At 34.4% G+C, this 18,941-nt stretch overlaps 2 protein-coding genes across 10 annotated transcripts; both read left to right on the forward strand.

Annotated features, from left to right (window-relative positions):
- Nucleotides 1-4,291: 4,291 nt before the first annotated feature.
- On the forward strand, nt 4,292-7,486 carry LOC148206777 (FRIGIDA-like protein 3). 6 transcript variants are annotated; one of them, XM_088104718.1, is made up of 6 exons: nt 4,292-4,405; nt 4,496-4,563; nt 4,655-4,708; nt 5,199-6,261; nt 6,485-6,660; nt 6,765-7,486. In XM_088104718.1, the coding sequence occupies exons 4-6, from the start codon at nt 5,217-5,219 to the stop codon at nt 7,203-7,205; spliced, it is 1,662 nt and encodes a 553-aa protein (XP_087960844.1). In that variant the 5' UTR covers nt 4,292-4,405; nt 4,496-4,563; nt 4,655-4,708; nt 5,199-5,216; the 3' UTR covers nt 7,206-7,486. The 6 variants fall into 6 exon arrangements, with proteins under 6 accessions (XP_087960844.1, XP_087960848.1, XP_087960846.1 ...); XM_088104722.1 differs by having other exon boundaries at nt 5,235-6,261; XM_088104720.1 differs by lacking the exon at nt 4,655-4,708 and having other exon boundaries at nt 4,496-4,568.
- Nucleotides 7,487-8,542: 1,056 nt separating this feature from the next.
- LOC148206778 (aspartic proteinase 36-like) lies at nt 8,543-15,817 on the forward strand. 4 transcript variants are annotated; one of them, XM_088104714.1, is made up of 13 exons: nt 8,566-9,035; nt 9,128-9,248; nt 10,543-10,970; nt 11,077-11,233; nt 12,325-12,407; nt 12,486-12,582; nt 12,697-12,769; nt 12,925-13,131; nt 13,328-13,452; nt 13,728-13,829; nt 13,898-13,992; nt 15,290-15,512; nt 15,604-15,817. In XM_088104714.1, the coding sequence occupies exons 1-12, from the start codon at nt 8,779-8,781 to the stop codon at nt 15,459-15,461; spliced, it is 1,917 nt and encodes a 638-aa protein (XP_087960840.1). In that variant the 5' UTR covers nt 8,566-8,778; the 3' UTR covers nt 15,462-15,512; nt 15,604-15,817. The 4 variants fall into 4 exon arrangements, with proteins under 4 accessions (XP_087960842.1, XP_087960841.1, XP_087960840.1 ...); XM_088104713.1 differs by having other exon boundaries at nt 8,567-9,035; nt 12,325-12,582; XM_088104716.1 differs by lacking the exons at nt 13,328-13,452; nt 15,604-15,817 and having other exon boundaries at nt 8,543-9,035; nt 12,325-12,582; nt 13,728-13,992; nt 15,290-15,343.
- Nucleotides 15,818-18,941: the final 3,124 nt, after the last annotated feature.

Raw genomic sequence — 18,941 nt, forward strand, 5'->3', positions numbered from 1 at the left:
GGTTGTGGCCATACACCACTTAATTACAACATTATGACCAAAACCATTCAGTACAACTTATGTATGAAGTCTGCTTATTACATGAACCAACTAAGGGGGAGAGAGGCCAAGTACATGCAGGTGGAATATATGAGGGACTTTCGCAATTAGAAGTGTGCAAAAACATTTGGAGGAGAAAAAAAGTTGCAGACAAGAAATCGTGTGGGGGAAAAAGAAAAATCTCAACATAAGAGGCCCCAAAAATCTCAAGGAAGTTTAGAGGGTAGTTCGTATGCTCACCTCATTTTTCAAATTTTCACCTTGGTTGATTGAAAGGATAAAGCCAATTTTGAAGGACATGAGGAAGAATACGACGATGAGATGAGACGAACAAAGTGAAGCGACATTTAAGGAAGTCAAAGCAGTCCTCACCAACTCTCTCATAATGTCTCGAATGATAAACGATGAAAAGGTGCAGTTGTATTTGTTAGTATCGGACGAGGCCATTAACACAAAACTCACGCAGGAAAACCTCGAGCAGATACCAATATACTTCATGAGTTAAGTACTATAAGACATCAAGATCCGATATCAGCTGATCGAGAAAGTCATTCTGGCATTGCTAATTATTGCCCGACGACTCGGACCTTATTTTTAAAGTCATCAAGTTGTCGTACGAACTAACAATCCCATCGCGAAAATACTTAAAACGCTTGATCTGGTAAAGAGAATGATTGCATGGGTGGTGGAGCTGTTAGAGTTTGATCTTAAGTTTGAATTGAGAGGCTTTATTAAAGGCCAACACCTCGCTGACTTCACATATGAAATGCTGGGTTCTGAGAGCGAGCAAACCAACCAATGTTGGACCATGTACATGGACGGGTCGTTAGACAAATGGGGGGAGGAGCATACATAACTTTGGAAGGGTCAAACGAGTATGCTTGGAACACTCCCTGGTTTTCAAGTTTAAGGTGTCTAACAACCAAGCCAAGTATAAAATCCTAACAGCAAAACTGACAGATTTGGGAGCACAAAGACTGAAATTCATGATTGACTCACAACTAGTGGTTGGCCAAGTACAAGGAAGCTATCAAGTCAAAAATGACTTGTTTTACCAGTACTATCACAAAGTGACATAGTTGATGAAGGAATTCGAAGAAGCCACCATTAAGCATAAGCTTTGAATGGAGAACGTTCGAACAAACCTGTTATCTAATGTAGTAGAAGGAAAAGAAAAAAGGCAGTTAAAAATCGTAATAAAACAAGTGTTAGCGAAGCTCGTGATCAACAAATGTATGAGAACCTCCATGATTGATCCAAATGATTGGAGAATAAAAATTTATGCCCTATTGAAGAACCAGGAGGACGATCAATCAATCAAATCGACAGATGCTAGGAGGATCACTCGTTTTGTTACGATCAACGATGACCTCTATAACAGAGAATTTTTTATGCCCCTCCTCAAGTGTTTGTCCAAGAAGAAACTTAGTATGTGATGGATGAGTTACACAACGATGTTTGCGGTATGCACACCAATCAACGAGCTATGAAGGCACGAGTACTGTGAGCATGCTACTTTTTGCCGACGATCAAGGCCGATTGTAATATAAATTTGTGGAAAGATGTAATAGTTGCCAAAAGCATGAAAATGACATCAAGGTGCCTTCTTTTGAACTTCACAACATTGTCTCCCCCTGACCATTTGTGTAGTGGGGAGTTGACATAATTGGTCTGTTTTTTGTCAGCACGACTCAGAAGAAGTTCACGTATGGTGTTGGATCTAACAGTGCAATTTACGAGGCAACACACTCGATTATCGTCAACGGTCTTATTTTAAAGGACAAGCCAAATGAATGTAACAGTTCATGAAGCTTAGACACAGTTCATAGGGCGACACAACCATACATCGCCAATGATCATATTTTCTAGGTTGAGTCGAGTGGTAATAAACTCTTTTCACTTGTGGTCTTAACTCAAGCTCAAGGTTCGAGGCCTATGTATTATATGTACCAATCAGTGCATACCGATCGAGATAACATGAGTGATCGTCCAAGCATGAAGGGGATTGATTGGTTGCAATCAGAATCAACTAATTATTTAGTTAATCTAAACAGATAAGTAATTTAAATAAATTATACCGTAATTAAGTTAAATCTAATAAAAAACTCATAGAAAAAAACTATAAATACAAGATATAATTGTTAAATTTTTTATTACGCATTAATTATAATATTAATTACTGATTAAACCCAAAAATAACTTTAAGATTGAAACACCTTTAGTATATCCGTGATCCTGATGAAATGGAAAACAACTTATCGAAACAAATAGAAAATAGCATTGAAGGACACTAAGAAATTGTTGAGTGAATATTAGAATCCTACCCGTGTTATGCCTATGTTTTTATACTATAATCATTTTACTTATACATTTTAATGGGCAAAATTGAGAAAAATAATCACGGATAAAAATTTTCATCATTGAAACAAATCTCTTAATTTTTTTTCACAGTTTAAGTAATTGTAAGTTGATTATGATGGGAAAGTTAAAATCTGATTAAATAATAAAATAAAATATTCATTACAAATGGAAGAATAAGAAAATTTATTATAAAAAAATCTAAAACTGTAAGATACAAACGATAAAATATCAAATAATTTAAGTATGACGAGACCGTCAAATATTAAAATTAATAATTTTTTCATTATATTTTTTAAAAAAAATCATCATATTTAATCCATTTTTCATTCTAATTACTAAGATTTCATTTTAATTGTGATATTTTTTTTCTATATAAATACTATATGTATATAAAAGTTATTAATATAAAAACATCCAAAGGTAATTATGAAGTGCTTTAGTTTTAAACTATTTATTATTAATATTTTCAATATTTTATAGCATCTCTTTATCCGCTCAAAGAAAAATATTATTTTTAACTATGATACTAAAAATTAGAACTGTCAAAATGGGTCATAATCCGCAGGCCAATCCGGCCCACCACAGGTTTGAGTCGGGTTGGGTTTGAAAAAATTGTATTTTTTATGCGGGTCAGATTTCAATCTGGCTCATTTAAACCCGGCTCATGCTGGTTGAACCTGTGGTGGGCCGAGTTGGCCCACCAACCCACATACCTTATTTTATTTTATTAAATTTTAATTTTATAAAAAAATATTTATTATTTTGTTTTTGCTTGAAAAAATTATTTAAGTTTCTTATTTTCAAAATTAATTAAACCCTGTAAGTGAAATTTGGGAGTGAAATTTGTTTAGATTTAAATTGTAGAAAGTTTGTAATTTTTTTTATTTTAAAAAAATTGTAATTAAGTGAGCCAGTGAGCCAACCCGTTTACTCACCAACCCGTGGTGGGTCAGGTCGGGTTCGAATTTTTCTGGCTCACTAATAAATGAGACGGTTAGATTGACTCACTAAATGACTAATCCATGGTGGGCCGGACCGGGTGACCCGTTTTCACATCTCTACTAAAAATGATAATTTTTTCATTGTTATATGTATGATTAACGTCCATTACGAACCCCGGATGATATCATAAACATACAAAGTAATTTTTATCTTTATCCGAAAAAGTATTAATTTGTTATTTTTATTACAATTATTCTTTAAAAAATATATAATAATAATTTTGTATTATTTAAATATGAAATTATTAATTAATGGAAAAGTTTTAATTTTCTGATAATCATTTTAAAATTCAAATCAATCACGATTTTTTATTGATGGAAAATAAAAAATAAATTAACTCGACAACACACAACAATTATATCATTTTTAATTATAATATTAGGAAAATGCAACAATTAGATGTCAATTTTCTAGCAAGGTTGAAACTTGGTCAAAATCACACTATATTGGAGGGAGTTAAAAGTTGAATAAAATTGGTTCATCTAATTTGTCTCTTCTTGCTTGAAGGTGTTGGTTCAAGTACAAAGTGTTTCGGTGGAATATCCTGTTCTCAACTATTGAAAGCTATCTATGCTTAGCTTAAATATATAATTTTAGATTATAAACACGTTTTTACTAATTCAATTAAATAAAATCAAATGGTTAGACAATAAATATTACATTTTCGAGGTTTTTTTTTTGTTGAATGTAAAAAATCAGACAATAAGAAAGAAAAAATACAAAACAATTGTTTGAACTAAAAGAAAAAACGTGAAAAAAATTATTATTAATATTTTTATTTTATATATTAAAAACAATTTTCCACTTTAAGTAGCCAATATATTATTTTATGTAAAAAAAATACAAAAACATAATAGTATTTAAGAAATTCAATTATTTTTTACACTTCGAACTAAAATATTCGACTGTTGAAACCCCATTTCCGTACCCTATCCCTGTTTTCTACTTTTCTTTCTTTCCGTCTGTGTCCTTTTGGTTCTTCTTCCCCACCTAGTGCCTCAGAGTAAGTTTTTGAATCTCTAATTTATCGGAATTGTGCTTAATTTTTCAACTTCCAAGCTTCGACTCAGGACGCTGCGAAATTTCTAATTAGGGTTTAAACGAAAGCTCGCTCAAACATACTGTTCGTTTCGCATTACAACGAGTTTCTCGCATCAAAACGTACGGTATTTCTAATAACCTAAATCACCCCTGTTTCTTATGTATTTTTAACTGAACGTTTGGATTTCTTTTTTCCATTTTCATTCCATAGTAGGTAGATTTCAAAGTTCTGCTTGAGAAGGAAGGGATTCAATATTTTCTTTAGGTAAATATTTGATATTTTCGTTTATGAATGTCAAGGAACTGCAAATGCGCTGTGTTGTGTCCTTAGTATTATTGTGACATCGATTCAAAACCTTAAAAGTAATAAATTACCATTATTATTTCTTTTGAACCGTCTGAAGTTTGTCCTATTCCATTAACAAGTGGAAAGCATATACGTAGGCATAACATTACCAAATTGTCTGAATGCACCTGATAAACTAAATTATGGCCATTTTGATATGCAAAACTTAAATTGGTTTAGGTTAACGGTCGATGCGGGTGTGAAGAGGGAGATGGTAGGTACCCTTAGGTCGAGAATTATGAAAAGAAGAGCGGTCTTTAATACCCCAGATTCATGTTTAGTTCGGATTGCGACATGAGTATGCGGTCTTTAATCTGTCCCATTCAAGAAACTGCTGTTTATTGTCATTCTCATGCTATTACTATTGTTTGTAATAGTTTTTGACCATTAAATTGATCTGTTCTTGAAGTGCTGTTTGCTTGGCTGCATGAATATGGGTGTCAAGGAGCCGGGCGAGGAAATTAATGTACAGTCTATGATAGAGCAGCTTGCTCAGGCATTTCTTGAATTGGAAGCTCTAAAAGGGGAGTCTGAGAACAAGATTCAGTGGGTTGAAATTAAGCAACATTTCAATGACCTTGAGACAGAATTGGGTAAGAAACTTGAAGAATTCAAAGCTAAGGAGAAGGAGTATGAAGCGAAACAATTAGAAGTGGATACACTACTTGAAGAGAGGAAGGCTGCGGTTGCTTCAGAAGAGCAAGACCTCTTAGATCGGTTGCAGGAGCTTAAAGATGCTGCTGTAGCTTCCATTGTAGAGGCTCATGCAAATCACCGGAATGCAGCTCTGGAGTCTGTGTATGATGGGGAGAACAAAGATAACAAGGTAAGCAGCTCTCTTGGCGATACAAATTCCTCAGAGGATGATTTTCCTCATGAGTCAGCTGAAAAGTATGAAAGTGTGGCTGTTGAGGTTAGGCCACATCCAGAGCTGACACAATTTTGTGAACAAATGGATGCAAAAGGTCTTCTGAATTATATTGTGGAGAATAAAAAAAAATTGTCTGTTATTCGTGAAGAAATTTCTGTTGCATTAGCAAATGCAACTGACCCTGCACGATTAGTGCTGGATTCACTGGTGGGGTTTTGTCCCACCAATGAAACTTCCCAACTAAAAGATAAAACGGGTGCTGCCCAACAGGGCATGTGCAAATACTACATTATAATTTTGGAAGCCATGGCCACCTTATTGGCAAGGGCTAACCCAGGTGCAGATCACTTTCTGAACCCTGAAACCAAACAGCAAGCCAAAGCAATTGCTGATGAGTGGAGGCCCAAGTTAGCTAGAGCAGATATTGGTGCTGCCAATGGAAATTCATTGGAAGCAAAGGCATTCTTGCAGCTTATTTCAACTTTTAGGATTGCTTCAGAGTTTGATGAAGAAGAACTCTGCAAGCTTGTACTTGCAGTTGCTCAGCTTAGGCAGGCTCCCGAGCTCTGCCGCTCTATTGGGTTAATTCAAAAAATTCCAGGTTGGTGTTCTTTTAATAAACTGACCTGTGATGTCTGCAATGAAGGATTGCCCTTTCAGATATCATCCATATATGCTAGATAAGCAGTTTTCTTTAGGGGTCAGTATAGCTAGATTGTTTGACATAGAGTAGACACGCGGAACAGAGGATTTTTCATGCCAAGAGTAAATATGATTATCAGATGTTGATTATTCTAATCTTCTAATCTTCATTGTTAATGCAGTTGTTGTAGAAACGTTAATCAACAGTGGGAAACAAATAGCAGCTGTACATTTTATTCATGCCTTCCAGCTTCAAGAAAGCTTCCCCCCTGTGCCCCTTCTGAAGGGATACCTCAAGAATAGAAGGAGAAATTCACAAGTGAAGACTGGAAATGTGCGTGATATTGCTAGTGCAAAGGTATGCTTTGTTGCTTGACTCGGATTCTGATTGAGTTATTGTCCTCATTGATTTTTCTTCTGCATTGCTTGTATTGTTATATGTGCATCATCATTTACTTGCAGAATGATGCCAATGCACAAGAGCTTGCAGCACTGAGAGCTGTAATAAAGTGTATTGAGGAATACAAGCTTGAATCTGACTACCCACTTGATACACTTAAGAAAAGGGTTCTTCAACTAGAGAAATCAAAGGGGGACAAAAAGAGAAGTGGAGAGTTTAGCAAACGCCCTCAATTAAAGAGGCAAAGACCTAATGAGAGATACTTTTCACTCCATTCATCTGGTGTTACTGCCGCCTCAACTGTTGCTTTGGGTAGGCAGGTTCCGCATGTTAGGGCTCCATACGCAGGAAATCCCGATAGGTATCCTCATGCTGGTACAATCACATACGATTACCAAGTTCCAGGCCAATCTATATACTCTGGACCAGCCAATGTACCTCCTTCTAACTATGGTCGTTATATGGGTACTAGTTTGCAATCCTCGCACCAGCCATACATGTGACATATTACATCCAAGAATTAGTGGTAAGACTACAGACATGAGAGCGACCCACTCATTAGTATATGTTACCCGTTTTCCATTGAGAATTTGTGACAGGGCCTCGTGTATGTTTGTCAGCAAGCAACTAGTTAGTTTTTGTTCGCATGCTCAGAGTTTGTGTTAATGGAAAATCAAACTCACCTGTACTGATTCTATCCCGACATTTAAAATGTACCTTTTTTGTGATTTCTTTAGCTTCTAATGATTCCAAAGGGCTGGTGTACTCCTACGTTTTCACCCAATGGTAACATGTTGAATCAAGTATCCATTATATCGATATTTTGGGAAACAAACAAGCTGTAGCATAAACCTATGCTTTATGTGGTTTAACGGAAAATAGTTGGAATTTTTTTCTCTAGTAAGATCTGTATACGGTCACATATGGTGGATGAGATGACCAAATTAGCAGGAAGTGGAGCTTGTTACTCGAAAATATTTTTCATCAAAACGACAAAATTGAATTTCTTTGCCGGGTGATTTTGTACTTGGACAATTTTTTTGGTAATTGATTTTATATTATAACATGCGACATTGAAACGTGACGATTTGGTTTATAATTAGAAAGAGTATTTTCAGTAGTGCGCCAATTTTCTCTCTCTTGCCATGTACGCAACCAATGCCTTGAACTTCGTCTGGCACTAAATAATGCGAAAGTACAGTTTGGCTTTTAAATCGGAAAAAGGACATACAAGTTGTGGCTTGTTTCTTCGGGAATTCATCTAGCTCCAGAAGATTATTTTATACTTCTTGGCTTGAAACACACTCAACAAAAGGAGTGAATTTCCACTTTTTGAAAACGTCAGTTGATGGTTACTTCAAATATAAAACAAATCAAGAAGTTAGGTTGGATTTCTTTTTATAAATATTTAAACCAACAATAAATAATTTAACTTAATAGGTATATGAAATATTAATAAGTAATTACTAGCTAACAAATATTTGATCATTTTTTTCATCAATTATTTTAATTTTTTCTTCAACATTTCCTAAATCTCGATTTTACCATAGCAGTTTTATCATCAAGAGAGGGGAATTAGGGGGATTACTAGTTAAAAATACCTTTAAGTGTTGTCAACTTTTCACCCTGTTATTTGTCAATTACAAGAGTAAAGGTTTGACTTTATTTATTGACTTTTTCACCCTGTTATTTAATTATAAATTGCTGTATAGAGTAAAATTATTGGTTTTTATAAGTAAATTAAAGGTAAAATTTTTAATGTTGTCAATTTTTTAAAATTAAATCTGTACTATTTAACTGAAATGGAGATAATTAAAAAGGGGAAAATAAATAAAATAAACCAAAAAAAGTAAAATCCTAAAATTAAAATATATAAAAGTGTAACGGAAATAGAAACGAATGAATATGAATATCTCAACCTTTTCTTGAGTTACTTCACTTCCCTCCTTTCTCCAATTCATAGACACAGACTCCCCACCATTCTTCATTCATCTCTTTCGCTCCTTTCGGTCCGTTACCGCAGGAACAACCATAACTCGGATCGTGACTCGCTCGACGAGCCCGAGTCAGCAACTCATGGCACGGGCATTCACTCACTTCATCCTCATTACGTTTATCACCTTCTCCCCATTCCTCCAACTCATTGCCGGCGACTCCGCATTCCTCCGAAACGGCCACAACGGCGCTCGCACTGCTATGGTCCTTCCCCTGTACCTCTCCTCACCCAATTCCACCACGTCAGCGCTCGATCCCCGTCGCCAGCTTTACGGATCCGAGTCCAAGCGCCATCCCAATGCGCGTATGAGACTCCACGACGATCTCCTCCTCAACGGGTAAACCTTTTACGTGGTCGTTTTTCGCACTCCTTCTTCGCTTTTGTTTTTATTTGGCAGAACTCGGTAATTGAAGAATTGAATGATTTTAGGTACTACACGACGCGGCTTTGGATCGGGACTCCTGCGCAGATATTTGCGCTTATTGTTGATACGGGTAGCACTGTTACGTATGTTCCGTGCTCTTCTTGCGAACAGTGTGGCAGGCACCAGGTAATGCTTCATTGTGTTTTTTAATTTTTCTTTTCTTTTCAATTTGCGTACATAATAATGTTTCATTATGTTGTGATGGGTGATAATGTTGGTTATCTGTTTTAAATTTTTTTCCTTTTCCTGACACATCCATGCCTGGGCTATTTTGGATACTGAAATACTGCAAATGGAAATTTTAAATTTAATTATATGAAAGAATTGCTTTAGGATAATGTGCATGTGGTGTAGGCTTTTGTAAGTGTAATTGCCCTACCAGTCAGCATGATCTTGGTGAGAGTTAAAATGGAAAGGAGTCAAATGGGGGAGTGTAGATTGATGGCATATTTGGATAAAGTAGAAGTCTAGATACTGATTATAAAATGCTTCATTCGTATCATTCTTTCATTTTCTACTTTTCTATGTTTACGTATTGCACCGACACCCTCGGGGTAGTCTGTAAGGCTGGGAAATAAGGCAACAACATATGTGGGCTTACAGCTTCGTTTGCCTTTGTCTGTTTGTTACCGGAGTTATTGGTTATGATTAGATCTTTGAAAAGACCTACTTAGGTTAACATGATAACGCTTTTACGTTTGTTAGTTTTTAAATAGGAAAGAGATAAATGAACACCTAGCACTGGCCCAACACTCCTATTTTCTTTTTCTGAGTCATAAGTGATTAAAAATGGAAGAAACAAAAAATAATAATAAAGACATAGGTGGCTTTTGTTGGGATCTTTGATAAAATGAGTGTTCTGTTTATCACCACTCTATAATATGCTCGTTTGGTTTATGATTGGGATTTGGTGTCTGTTTGAGACCTTGATTTTGTAGGGCTATAGAAACCTATTTGGAGGCTTTCATTCAATATTAGCCTTCAAATTTAGGATTCAGAAAAACTTGGTTGTTGTATTTTCATATAACTAAGCCAGGCCAACAAAAATGCTTATATCATCATCTGGAAGTAGTAGGTCATGCTAAGGTCGTGCAGAGATTGCTCTAACTGATGATTTTCATCCCTATTAATGCAGTAGAATAATTGTGCTTCCATTGTGTTTCTGAATGCTATCATTTTCTGGTACGATAAAGAGATTAAAGAATCACATTGTTTAAAACTTGTTGTACCTATACATTTATAAGTTGTTACCAATCCAATTTATCTTAAATGATAGTGGATTGGATTTGCTTGTCCAATTTTGTTTTAACAGAACCCAAGAAGACAAAAGAATAACTGTTTTAAATTTATTGTTTCTATGAAAGTCCATCAACTTTGTCTCATGTAGACTGGACTTGTGTATCCCATTTTATCTTAACAGGATCCAAAGTTTCAGCCTGATTCATCTAGCACCTATGAACCTGTCAAATGTACAATGGATTGCAATTGTGACAGTGAGAGGATGCAGTGTGTGTATGAGAGACAATATGCTGAAATGAGTACAAGCAGTGGTGTCCTTGGTGAGGATGTCATATCCTTTGGAAATCAGAGTGACCTTGCTCCACAGCGTGCAGTTTTTGGCTGCGAAAATGTTGAGACTGGTGATCTTTATAGTCAACATGCTGATGGCATCATGGGTTTGGGTCGTGGAGATCTTAGTATTATGGATCAACTTGTGAACAAAAATGTAATAAGCGATTCATTCTCACTATGCTATGGTGGAATGGATGTTGGAGGGGGTGCAATGGTTCTCGGTGGCATATCTCCCCCATCAGACATGGTCTTTACATATTCAGATCCTGTGCGCAGGTGTGTTACAAAATTCTCATCTTGTGGATACGAGATGTGATGCATTTTCTTAACAAATGCATTTTATTAATCTCACACATTTACTCTAGTTTCGGGGTGGCGACAGTCCATATTACAATATTGATTTGAAGGAGATACATGTTGCGGGGAAGCAACTGCCTCTAAATGCAAATACTTTTGATGGGAAACATGGAACTGTCCTGGATAGCGGTACAACTTATGCTTACCTGCCAGAAGCAGCATTTCTTGCATTTAAAGATGCAGTAAGTTCCTTTATAAATATTTTCGTATGAAGTTGGAGTTTCATTTTATAGTTTCACCTCTCATTTTCTAATTTTTGAGTTTCATGTTATTAGGCATATATAATTAGATAAGGTTTTAGGAAAAGCTGGGCTGTTAGAAATGTACGAATCAAACTAAACTTTATAAGCTAGCTTGACAGGGGGAGGGGGTGGATTCTCAACTCCAGGTCTTGTAAGAGTATTTTGGCAATGTTCCTTCCCTGTGGGCCATCATAATACCCTCTATGCCGTCATTGACATTTGGAGTGTTGTGAAGTTTACGGTATTGGAGGAGGGTTATTTAAGTTAGTTCAAAAGGGGAAGATTGTTTACGTTTTATAAAGAGTATTTAGGCCATGTTCCCAACCAATGTGAGACCTCTTAATAATTGCCAAGCAGAAATACTGTAAGAGTTATCTTGAAATATGTTGGGGAAGCTTGGACTTCTCTGTTGCATGAAAAGGAACAACCTCTACATGCTGAAGCTGTTGGTGATGAATCATAATATTGCTTCTCAACATATTGTCGCATTGCTGGGTGATTAATGGAGTTGAAAGACTTGAACACCAACACTAATTTTCTTGATATTTTTTAGGAACTTCTCGGGAATTTATCTGATTGAATTTGACAGTTAAGTCATTTAGAGCTTTTTCGCCCCCTTTTTTTTTATGAAAACCATTGCATGTATAGCTCTATGGATATCTCATTGAGTTTGGATGGTTTCTCAAGTATTTGGTACAGATTTTAGTGTCAGGATTTTGAATACTAACCCTTGACTTCTTTCTAGCAAATGGGATGCCAATACTGATACTGTTTAACCTTTCCTGAATAAGTTTTAAAGGTTTTAAGAATCATCAATAATTTTCTTCTTTTGAATATCATAGTATTCATTTCATGCTCATAGGCATTTGCTGATTTATAAATAATTTGAAGAATCTCCAATTTGCTGATTGTAGGCTTCATTTGACGGTTTCTTTGTATGTGGTCGCAAGTGTTTTTTTCAAGGCAAAGTTTGGCAGCAAAATTGTATTTTATAGACTCGATGACTCTGATTATACTTATTTGACTTACAGATATTAAAGGAACTTCAAATTCTCAAGCAAATCAGTGGTCCAGATCCAAATTATAATGATATATGTTTTTCGGGTGCTGGAATGTATGTCTGTTACGATAAGAGTTCACATTACTCTTTAATTGCAGTTTACATTACAGCTTGGGTTTGCTTGTATTTCAGTGATGCCTCCGAACTCTCTAAAAGTTTTCCAGTGGTTGATATGGTATTTGGAAACGGTGATAAATATTCATTGACACCTGAAAACTACATGTTCCGGGTTAGTCATACAAGACTATTAGTAGCTTTAGCTGTGTTTGCAGGCTGGTGCAATTGTTATCAAATGTTAATGATTCCATAATCCCTACTTTTCATGGGGCCATTCTTTATGAAGCATTCAAAAGTGCGAGGAGCATATTGTCTAGGGATTTTTCAAAATGGAAAAGATCCTACTACTCTGTTAGGAGGTAACTTATTTGGTTTTTGAAACTTTATCTATTTCACGCTTCTATACTTCATGTGAAATCTTTTTCCCTCTCTAATTTTTTTATTATATGGCTAGCTTCTGTGGTATGTTTCAGCAATTCTTTAGTGATAATTCTCGTCATTTTTGTTCACGTAGGTATTGTCGTTCGAAACACTCTTGTAATGTATGATCGTGAGCAGGAAAAGATTGGTTTCTGGAAAACAAACTGTACCGACTTATGGGAAAGATTACAGGAATCGGTTGCCCCATCACCATTACCTCCAAATTCAGAAGCAAGCCCTCCAACCGAAGCATTAGAGCCTTCAGTTGCTCCATCTTCGTTGCAGAATGAAGCTCCTCCAGGTATTATGAGCTGCTAGTCTTCAAATGCGTTTAAAAGTATATAGAGATATCATCTGCTAATATGGGTTATATCAGGCTTTGTGTATTTATTAACATTTTTCATTGACCTTTTAATGTCTTAGTAATTAGTGCAATTTCTTTTTTGATGTGTGGACTCATTCATGACAAATGTACTTTAATAAACCCAAATGTACAGGTGAACTCAAAATTGCAAAAATAACAATGTTAATTTCCTTTAACATCAGTTATGTGGATATGAAGCCTCACATTACAGAATTGGCTGGACTCTTTGCTCATAAGTTAAATGTTAACATTTCCCAGGTTAGAAATTATTACTACATGGCATGAATATTGTTGCGCTTAATATATTTAAGTTCAATTAACAATTTTTATAAAGTTAAAATGTGTTTGATTGAAAATATACGTCTACATGGTACAGCTAGTTTAGGTAGGTGTGGATTTTGGTAGAGGTCCCAAGCTTAAGGCTCTCAAAATTTGTGGTGATAACTTTCCGAAGTTCCGAAGCGAACTATACATTTTCAGTCAATTTACTCTGCTAACGTGTTTTTTTTTTTTACTTTGAGGAATGTTTACAGGTCCACTTACTGAATTTTACGTCTTTTGGAAATGATTCCCTCAGTAAATGGGCCATAACCCCAAAACCGTATGCTCATTATATTTCTAACACTACTGCAACGGTAAGTTGACATTTTTGCTCCCTGCATTTTTATGAAGACTTCCCATTTGATGGTGATTTTCTATACAGAATATAATTTCCCGGCTTGCTGAACATCGCATTCAACTTCCTGACACCTTTGGAAATTATGAGTTGATTGATTGGAGTGTTGAGCATCCATCAAAGTAAGGTTTTTCTTCACAGGGAAAAAGCCCTAAATTAGGAATGTTATCCGTTCCATACCGTCTGTATTTGTTGTGTTTGGTTTTTCGTGCATTAATTAAGTGTGTAACCCTTGCTTTTTATTGTGCATGTCTGATATATTTCCTACCCGTAGCATTGATTCAAGATTGAACAAATTGCTTTCTCAATTTGAAGCTGTGGAAAAAATCGTTTTGGATTTTAAATAACCTCTAATCATGGGCATGATCCAGCCCTTTATTCTTTTTCTTCTAATTAGTACAGTAGGTTTCAAAGATACTTTTACGAAAATACAAGTTTGATAAAAGAGATAGCCAGGAGAAAAGGTTTCGGATATAAGGGTGGACAGCTATGAAGCAACACTTCAAAAGAGTCTAAACAGTACTTAGAAATATAAAATATTAAGGAACTCTGTACACGTTTTAAATTTAACACATCGGACAATTTATTTTTTCTTTTCGTTTAAAGATGAGCTCCTCGCCTCACACTTTCTGGATTTGCCCCATATGTTTGTATATGGGTTATAACTACTTTATGTATTTGTAAATTGTGTTTTTTTGGCCTGGGTTTACAGCCCCGGTGTCTGCATATTGTTGCCTTTTTCAATGCACAGTTGAGAGTTCGAACATTAATCTGGCTTTAATCTTATGTTTTTTAAAACATTATAATTTTTTAGTATATTGAGCAAATTAATGAGATAAATAAGCTTTGAAGTGGATTATCTCCATGCCCCTGGAATTAGATAACACGTTATTCAGTAGAAAGTCCCAACATCTCAGTCTCGGTTTTTTTATTAATTTATGATTAGGGCTAGGCTTTATTTAAAAATGCTTGTTCTTTGACCTTTCTGAGAATGATGCCTTCTCTTCTGCCTTGGGTAGTTTTGGGATACCTTTCATAGAATAGAATATCCTCTTCCGTTGGAAAGCTAACTTTAGCAGTTCTCTCCGTTGCTATAGAATTTGCTGTTGTGGGCCTCACTGGTCTTTGGTGATATTGCTCTTATTTTATTTTTTTTGCCACATAAAGGGCAGACGTGTCTCCGGCACACACTTGTTGAGCAGAAATTCTTAGTTGACATTCCATTTAATTGGCGGGTGCAATGGCATTGTGTGTAAATTTTGCACAACCATGCATTTGTAGATATTTTTTATTTTTATAATATTGAACTGAACGGCCCTGCTTGGCAGTGGCTATCTAAAATTTCTCGTTATTGAATTCGCCTTCTCAATATATATAACCGCTTCAGATATTTATAAACGCTTGCCTGTAATGATGCAGGAATTGGTGGCAGCAATACTTCTGGGTCCTGGGTGTAGCTTTTCTGTTTGCATTACTTGTAGGACTGTTAATATCAGGAACGTTCTTAATTTGGAGAAAAAGACAGCAAAACTTGCACTCATACCACCCAGTGGATGCGGCTGTTACCGAGCAAGAACTCCAGCCATTATGAGCTAAAGCTCATGCTACTGCTTTTTAATATCTTACTTGAGAGTGTCATTAGGTCAGTGGCATAGTCAACTATTATCAAGATAGCAATTTATGCAAACCATATTCACTCAACTGATGAAGGTTTCTTTTTTCAAATAAATCAGGTTGTCACCACGATATCCAGTGATCATTGAACCCCCTGATAGAGAGGTACATAGAAATTTCTCTAGATATATCATCATCTGTAAAAGCAATTTTGTTTGTGAATATTGTAATATACAGGTGAATCAAAGGGTGGCGTCATAAGGTTGAAATGCACTTTCATATACTGTGTAATAGCAATTTCTACATTTCGTTTAAGCTGTTGCTTTTGACTGAGTTATGTTCTTATTTTTAGTTTCTGCTATTCTCGACTGGGAATACTGTCAAAGAAATTAGACTTCAGATTAAAATTTAGAAACCACTTTTACGAATCCATGATAATAAATTCGAATGTGCCTAATGAATTAAAAAATTGTTGAGGGTGAATCCCTACTTTAATTAAAATATACATTTAGTCTACTTCATTCTTGTATTTCTTTTAACAAGCTTCTAGGTGAACACAATTCATCTACCAAAAGTGGATATTTGGAAGATACAACATAATCTGTTATTTGGAAATAAACGGCATTTCATGATCTTGTACGCATGCTATGCATAAAAAGTATGCACAAAAAGAAAAGATACCTGTTTGAGACTCTACTTATATCTTGAAAATAGTATGCATAAAAAGAAACGCTATGAAAAATCAACCATAAAAACAGTTTTTAAATAAGCCCTGTAAGTAATACAATATATTTTTTTAAATCTGAGTGTAATAATCAATTATTTAAATCACAATTAATTGAGTAAAACACTCAATTTAGACACTCAATTAAGAATTAGTTGCATGAGTGTCTTTAGGTTGAATTTACATTTGAAAGTTCATCATTAGGGACAGCACGAAATTTTCAAAAAGCTCAGCAAAAAAATGACTTTCTTTTATAATCTATTTTAGTTATATTCAGTTTTAGTATTCTCCCGCCTTCGCTTAGTCTAAGAGGATCATCCGTGTAAAATTTGACCACATTTTATGTCTGTTCGCTACGAAAAAATTCATAGCATGAATAGAAACAAAAATGGGAGTATTTCATAAAACAATCCCTTTATTTTGACTCAATTTTGTTATCGGATGATCCAATTGTGCATCACACCGTAAAGGAAATAAAAAATTATTCCTTGCCTTCAAGCTATTTCCTAAACTTTCTTTAATTCTTTGTTTTTTTTACCATTATTATTTTCTTTTATTTAGTTTCAATGTTGATTTATAATTGAGTTTATCTTTTCAACATTTAAATTTCACCGTGTTGTTTTATGTAGTAACTACTATATATTTAAGATGGATTTTTTTTCAAGAGTTTCTTAAATATTTTTTTTATTATAGTAATAGTTTTTGTAATCTTCATAGTGTAATATCATTTTTAAGAAACAGAAACAGTCTTATCATAAAGCAAAAAATTTCAAAAAACCTTAAAACATTCATACCTTATTTTTCACTTTTACTTGATTATATTTTAAATAAATAAACTTTACATGGTTTTCCTAATCATGCTTTTATTCTAAGAAACAATTTCCTATATGAGAAATTTTTTTCTTTAAGTTGAAGAAATTTAACGCATCGAGTAAAACATTTCAGGTGATACATTCCTTCAAATTTTAGTTTATTGAAGATAGAAACTGCTTAAGAAAATCATATGCGCTAACTGAAATGTTCCAGGAAGCTAACAATTGAAGAACAAATCCTTCCTTAGGAAAGATTGACAATTTAATAAGAAAATTGTTGAAATGTAATGTTATTTTACTAATATTCTCTTTTATGTGTATTCAACTTTAGGGTTAAGATTTTTGGCAAGTGTCTTGCCTCCTATTGTATTTTATATATTTACATAAAAAGAGAAACTATTTAATGTATTTTCTTAAGATATTTTTGTATGTGAGAAGAGTATAAATGTTATTCTTTCTTAACTAGAAGGTATTATATGTTTGTTGATATTACTTTCTTTCACGATAACTTTTTTTCTTGTTCTGAGTGAAACATCATCTGTTTAACATGTCTTTCTTGTCTCATCTGATTCATTAATTATTTCTTCTTCCTCTCACACTCAAGCTCAAAGTACAAGTGACATTGTTCTACCACCTTTTCTCACATTTTCATATGTCTATGTTGAGCACAAATCACTCCTTCATACTTGCTAAGAGATACTTGTGACTCAAATTCTTCACCCATAAATTCGCGTAACATGAATCTTCATCTTTATCGCCTTTGACTATAATTATACTTGGCCTATTATACTTAGAAAATGTTGATTTAAAAAATATTGATTTACTCGTACTTTATATCTTGTTTATAATTTTTTTAAGTTATCAATATTTGTTTCCTTCATATTTCTTTTTTGTTTTCTCCTTGTCCACTATTATTGTTCTTAACAATGTTTATGAGACACTTAGAATGCATGCACTTAAAAAAAGTGATACTTGAGATATTGTCCCTCTTCCTCCTAGTATGGGTTGCAAATGGGTCTATGCTCATAAGGTTGGTCCTATTGGTGAAGTAGATTGTCTCAAAGCTTATTTAGTAAATAATGGATATATTTAGATTTATGATCTCAACTATTATGATATTTTTTCTTCTATGACTAAGATTATCAATGTTCGCCTTTTCCTTGTGGTTATCATTTGTTATTGATCTCTTCACCATCTTGACATTAAGAATGTCTTTCTTCATAATGATTTAGAGTAAATTTACATGGATCAACCTTCTAGGTCTGCTACTCCAAATGAGTCTAGTGTAGTTTGTAAATTACATCATTATTGAATTACTTCGAGCTTGGTTTAGTAAATTTAGTTATATTATCACATTTTTGGACTGAAACAAAGCAAGACAGGTATTTGTATTCTATCATCATGCTTCTTCTGTGAAATGTGTTTACCTTATGTTCCATTACATGGGATGATATTCCTAAAATTGCTTAATCAGAAATTATTAGCCACTTCCAAACCAAAAGGTTTTCATAATCGAAAATATATGCTTATATTGAACTGGCACAATCAAACTTGGAAAAATGTAGAAGGTTGGTAGAAAAATCAATTTATCTTACTATAATTAAACTTGATCCTTCTTATCAATGGGAGTTGAGTTAATTTATGTAGAACCATCACATTGATCATTAGAACGTAATGATTTCACATTCTCATATATGTAAAAGGGAATCTGAGTCAAAGATTATTGTATGATAACATGAAAAATACTCAAATGTATTGTGATACGGATTGGGATGATTGTCCCATTGACAATAGATCCACAAGGAACCTTCTATTTTGAAAAAGTATGAAACAAAGTGATGTTGCTTTATCTAGTGCAGAAGGTGAGTATAAATTCATGACTCTAGTTACATGTAAACTTGAAGATGAGTATAAATTCATT

The sequence above is a fragment of the Vigna umbellata genome, chromosome 1, assembly GCF_029865625.1.
Source record: "Vigna umbellata cultivar VRB3 chromosome 1, Vumbellata_1.0, whole genome shotgun sequence".
Lineage (NCBI taxonomy): Eukaryota > Viridiplantae > Streptophyta > Magnoliopsida > Fabales > Fabaceae > Vigna > Vigna umbellata.

Coding starts and splice junctions, on each gene's coding strand:
- LOC148206777 (XM_088104720.1), top strand. CDS start 5,217: ATGAATATGGGTGTCAAGGAGCCGGGCGAGGAAATTAATGTACAGTCT. Junction 6,262..6,484: donor GTTAATTCAAAAAATTCCAG/GTTGGTGTTCTT, acceptor TTGTTAATGCAG/TTGTTGTAGAAACGTTAATC. Junction 6,661..6,764: donor GTGATATTGCTAGTGCAAAG/GTATGCTTTGTT, acceptor ATTTACTTGCAG/AATGATGCCAATGCACAAGA.
- LOC148206778 (XM_088104713.1), top strand. CDS start 8,779: ATGGCACGGGCATTCACTCACTTCATCCTCATTACGTTTATCACCTTC. Junction 10,971..11,076: donor TATTCAGATCCTGTGCGCAG/GTGTGTTACAAA, acceptor GGGTGGCGACAG/TCCATATTACAATATTGATT. Junction 13,993..15,289: donor AGTGTTGAGCATCCATCAAA/GTAAGGTTTTTC, acceptor GTAATGATGCAG/GAATTGGTGGCAGCAATACT.